We start from the raw sequence: 5,457 nt of genomic DNA, 5'->3' as shown, positions 1-5,457 counted from the left end.
TGAAGTGCATATGTGATGCGTCAACTTGCATGGTTGGATGTTGTCCAAATTGAATTTTTATACCATTTTTAGTTGCTGGTTGGACTTCTTTTATGCGTGAAAAATCTCATGTCTTGAGAGTCTTGTGTGTGGACTTCGATTGACTGGAGGGGATATGTCAAACTCCAAGTGTGGTAGTTGGTTCATTGTGAATATGATTTGTGGTTAAGGGTTGAGATTTCTTCATGGATTATGGTTGTGATTTTATGGTGGAAGTTGGTGTGGGTCTTGGTTTTTCTTTCTGGATATGGTTATGCTACCAAAGTTTTTGCAGCCATGTTATGTTCTAAAATGGTTATGCAGAATTGGTTATGCCTCAGCAATGAATCCTCACCAAGAACCCTTTCATCAATTCTTTATCTACATTGACGACAGTCCAAGAGATTGGTTTTCCAACCTTAGGCTACTTCAACTCAGATATGGTTAGGCCTAGAAGACACAGTCTACTACTTGGCACTGCGCTCTCAAATGTTAAGGATTACCAAATTTGCTAAGAAGTTTGAAGCTCTTACAGCTGTCGTAGGAAAAGAAAAACTAGAAGATAACTATAGACCAGGTTGTTGGGATGTCTGAGAGAATATCCTATCATGAGAGTTAAAATAATATTTAGAAAATTGACTTCAAGACGCCCATAATATTGTAATGAAATCATAAAAATCAAATTTTGATGAATAAAAGGAGTATAGACTCAATTTTGGTTCACATGTGTTCTAAGTCTTCTCTCTCCTTGTCTTGTTTTTAGATGGATCTTCTTAATTGTCTAGATGAACTCCCAAGTGATTTTGTGCAAAGGGTATTTTTCAATTATGCGGTTGGATTCAATATCCATTGGGGAATTGGAGTGGTTCGAGCTTCAAAGGGAACTAGATACTACCTTGTTCAAACACTTATGTAGCGCGTGAGTTATATATTGAAACCCAACCTGAACATCAAATAAATTTCTTGATAGGTTTATGACCGATTTTGTTGGTGACAAGGGAGTGCTTTAGGAGGTTGAGGTGGTTGTTTAGGGGCCACCAATATGCCGCTGGCACAAGGTGATGGAGAGGAAGAGTAGGTGTATGTGTGTGTATGTGTCTAAGATTCCCATTCTTCGAAGTTTTAACTAAAAATCACTTTCATTTATGTAGTAGATTGTTCTAGTATTCAACATTTTCATGACAGTAGCATTCATTGCATTCCACTTTCAAGAACCCACTGCTCATTGCTATTAATGATTAAGACAACAATTCATTCTAAACCTTTTAAATTCAAAATTCTGTGTACAACTGATATATGTTCGACATATATATGCAAGATACCTGTTATGTATGATGTCATCTTAGTCAATTGTAAACAAAGATATTGTGAAGCCTTAAAAAACGGCATATTTATCAGCAAAACAAACTTGTCCCTTTTAGGTAAACACATCTTGGGCTTCGATATCAATGAAGTTCTCCTAGAATACATTATCCATGTGTTAACTTCACATCAGACATGAACTGATTTGTTAAAAAAAATTACAAAATCTTTTGAGTACAATGATAACCATGCCTTTTAACTTGATGACAGACATGAGTTAATTTGTGATTAAACACTGAAGGTCAACATAAGGCAGAAGCTTAACACTCTCAAGTGGCACAATAGCATTGCCTAATTCTGCATGCATAGCAGCTCCATTTGCTGCTAATACTGCTACTCATGCTTTGCACGCATCCCCACAGCTTCATGAAATTGAGGGGAACAATCGACACGATAAGCACCTCATGCAATGGTGCAAACTACTCAAGTTGTTAACGCGAGAGAGCACCTCAACACGAGATTAAAGATTAAAGGTATTCCTCGAGTGGGAAATTGTTTGACCCCCTCCTCGGGACTAACTGCTAACCCTTCCATCATTCGCTCGACATTATTTGCATGATTCACAAAATTACAAATCAAAAACCATTTAATTTTTTACAAACGGGTTGACTTGGTCATGGAGGTGGTTGCATGAGAAAAGAGGAGCCACACTCTAATTTCGAGGACATTCAATAAAATAATATTGGAAAGAATCTTATGTCAAATATCTTTTTGAGAGGAAACGTGATATAGTCACCCATTCACTCACTGTGACTCTTTAACTTTTTCACGAGTGCTCACTATAGCACTCACCAATCAAACTTTTTCATTCTTTGTTATAACAAGTGATAAAATCACAAGGCCGACCATTCAACTCATGCACTTAAGCACTTAAGATTAAAAGCAACAGCAAATGAATAATACCTTAAACTACATTAATGTTTCAAAGATTTTATATAGAAAATAAACAGGCAACTTTCAGCTTTACAAGCAAAGAAAATAAACCTCACCCTGTAGTTTAAGTAACAAGCAAAGCCTCTTCTCGTGAAGCGCAAGTCTTGGCTGCTGACAAAGCTACAAAAAGCATCTCTCTCACAATATAAACGGAGACGCAAACATTTTCTGTGGGCTCAAGGAGTAGAGACAATGGCTCTCAAGCATTGCAAGGAGCAGCTCTCTTGTTTGTGCACCATGACTCCGTTTCCAATATAGACACACAAGTGACGTCAATATTACAAAAGATAATTTAAAAATGCAATGCGGACTGCGACTGACTGCATCCATAGCTAGAGAGCAGACAATTATAGGATCAAACATTAATGAAGCAACCCTGTAGAGAAAACGATGCATACATAAAGGCAGATTCTCACGCATGACTGGAGGGGGTAAAGATCTGAGCAAGCATAGCTACCTACACAGACCTTAAAGCTCCTAATGATAAGTACCTTGTAACCCCAGCAATCAAAATCTTACACCCAATAGAAATGCGATATGCATACACAAATCAAATGGCTCCTGGATTTCTCACGCATTCCCGGCCACAAGGACTTTCGCTACAAACAGTAATATGCAGCATCAATAGTTGGCACCAGCTCTGGCGCTGCACCTATCGTCACTCCATGTGCTGCATGTAAGCTGATGCGTCGCCGCCTTGCAATGCATTCTATAGTGAAACCCTTTCTTCTGTCAGTGAGGCAATATGGAAGGCTCCCCAATCTCTACTTACTTTATTATGTCCTATGGAAGGCTCCCTTATCTCTACTTACTTTATTATGTCCTGCCACAACATTTTGATAATTTTGATGAATAAACTAAGTTTTTTGGCCATTGAACAATTAAATTGAAGAAGCAAAGGGGCACTCCTGTGTACATCAGTACCACCCTCTCCTGATAGTTTCCAGACACTGTCTACAGCCGTCGTGTGTATAGTGAGGTACAATGTCGCACCAGCAGCTATTTTCCGCCCTGCGCACAAGAGCTTGTAAACCTCTTGCCAGTGCTAATAAGTGAACACTTTCGAACGCCTCCCTCCCTCCCTCCCTCCCTCCCTCCCTTGCTCCCTTGGATCTGTACTAAGCAACTCACAATTGAGGTGCGAGAAAGCATGGAATAGGAAATTGTCCCTCATCTCCTCTACCACTGTCGACATGCGCTCCAAGAACACCCTCTAAGGATGCCCTTCTTCCAGCCGATTTAGCTGGCCCAACATGTCTGAGCGAATAATCTTCTAGGCAAAGCCATGCCATGACACCTCCTTCCCCTTCATCAGCACGAGTGCTATGCTCTCAGTGTGCACAATCACCATGTTATCCAACATAGTCATGATGCAGAGGAAATCATGATTGTTGAGGGCCGGACATATGTGACATGGAGACCTTCGCCTCACACGCTGTACTGAACCCGAGCAGTGATGGCATTCTTGGCGGTGTAGGGTGAAAGCACTGTGAATATTATCTAGGATGCAGGCAGAGGAGGTGGAATGCACGTCTTGATGAAAAGGGCGATGTACAGAATGAAGAGGGAAGAGGAAGAATTGGACGCAGAAGAGGGGAAGCTCACGACGTGCATGAAGCTCGCCTGTAGAAACGCATAGCATATAGAATGATGGTTGTGTGTGGCTATGAGAGCAAGAGGTGCAACCGCGCAGCATGCATGGGAGCTGGGATCGCCTGGGAGTTCAATTCAGTCAGTGCCCACCCACTTAACGTTATCATTACTATTTCATGAATATAGCATCACCATTTTCTTGACAACTGTGTGCAACAGCTAGAGGGATGGTACGGGATGTTCCCTATGCACAAGCTCTCCCTGGGACTTTCGGAATCCTCAGTGGGCTCATTTTCCCTCCAGTTGGCCGCCACTAGCGAGAAACTACTAGCATTTCTATGCCAACATCACCTAAGGCCCCTGTCACACACACTGGGACGGGCAAAACGCGGCTTATTTGAGATGGCATGCTGTCATTGGCTGCACGAAAAGCAAAAGTTGGTCTCCTCACCTTGTCAGAGTGCCGGCCTTACCACCTCGGCCATCTTTTCTCTTGCGCGGCCATCCTCCAAAAGTGGAAGCACGAACGCAGTTCACAGGCTTTGAGCAGGTTATTCGTTGGAAGTGCTTGCCCATCAGTTGATATATAGCCTAGTGTGACATTGTGAGGCCACCCGCCATCCAAAGGAAAAGAGGACGGGTGCCCCGGTCTGTCTGGGGCCTAACTAGCAGAGGTACACCTAACTAGCAGTGGTGACTACGAAAATGGGCACTCACTTCATATTTCAAAACTCAAGATATGTCCATTATTAGATTTACACATTCTTCATGTCAATGAGTGGCCACTATCTTATTTCAACCAATCAACATTTTTTGCCTATCAAAAAATGCTTAAAAATATATCTCAACCTTTTTCCTATTTTAGTCCGCAAAAAGAGAAGGCAACGAACGCTATAGCCTTTGCCCTTTGGGTAGGCAAAAAAAATTTACATATGAGATTTTTCACTAACAAAAAGGGAACACATCACTATGGCCTTAGCCCTTTGGGCAAGCAAAAAGAAAGCGTCTCTATAGCCTTTGCCCTTTGAGCAGGCCAAAAAGGGAACACATCACTATGGCCTTAGCCCTTTGAGCAGGCCAAAAAAGTGATGAAATCACGAGGCCTGCAAAATGACCATTAGAAGATGTACATAATTAAAAACAAGACAGAGAGATAGAGAGTGAGGCCCGGTCAACCTTGGTGCCCTTCTGAGCCTGGGCTACCCGACCGTTGAGGACTACTATGCAAGCTTCTGCGAGCTATTGGCATATGATACCACGAGCAGCAGGCCATTGAGAGGACACTACTGAGTAACTGAGGGCAAGCCACACTGAGCAACTTTTTTCTGTTAATGAGAAGAGTAGGGTGGTGCCCATTTTGTTTTGAAGGAAATCTCACCAAATCCCTCTATTTCTCATTTTCCATCTAGACAAGAGAGGGGATAGAGAGGGTGGTTGGAGGATGTGAGTGTAGGCGACATCTTGTATGTGGGCCGATGCAAGTGATGACAACTGCCGTGGGTGGAGCTGGTGAGAGCTGTGGGAGGGTGCTCCTCTCTCTCTCTCTCTCTC

At 42.3% G+C, this 5,457-nt stretch overlaps 1 protein-coding gene across 1 annotated transcript; it reads right to left on the bottom strand.

Moving 5' to 3' along the window:
• Positions 1–2,354: 2,354 nt before the first annotated feature.
• Positions 2,355–4,102, bottom strand: LOC147443915 (uncharacterized). The gene is made up of 3 exons (XM_086527753.1): positions 3,445–4,102; positions 3,126–3,324; positions 2,355–3,042 (listed from the first exon to the last, which is right to left on the bottom strand). The coding sequence occupies exons 1-3, from the start codon at positions 3,506–3,508 to the stop codon at positions 2,913–2,915; spliced, it is 393 nt and encodes a 130-aa protein (XP_086383879.1). The 5' UTR covers positions 3,509–4,102; the 3' UTR covers positions 2,355–2,912.
• Positions 4,103–5,457: the final 1,355 nt, after the last annotated feature.

This window comes from Adiantum capillus-veneris, chromosome 13 (genome assembly GCF_014529385.1).
Source record: "Adiantum capillus-veneris isolate H3 chromosome 13, ASM1452938v2, whole genome shotgun sequence".
Lineage (NCBI taxonomy): Eukaryota > Viridiplantae > Streptophyta > Polypodiopsida > Polypodiales > Pteridaceae > Adiantum > Adiantum capillus-veneris.
The sequence above is the reverse complement of the archived record's forward strand: the minus strand, read 5'-3'. Positions and strand labels throughout refer to the sequence as shown.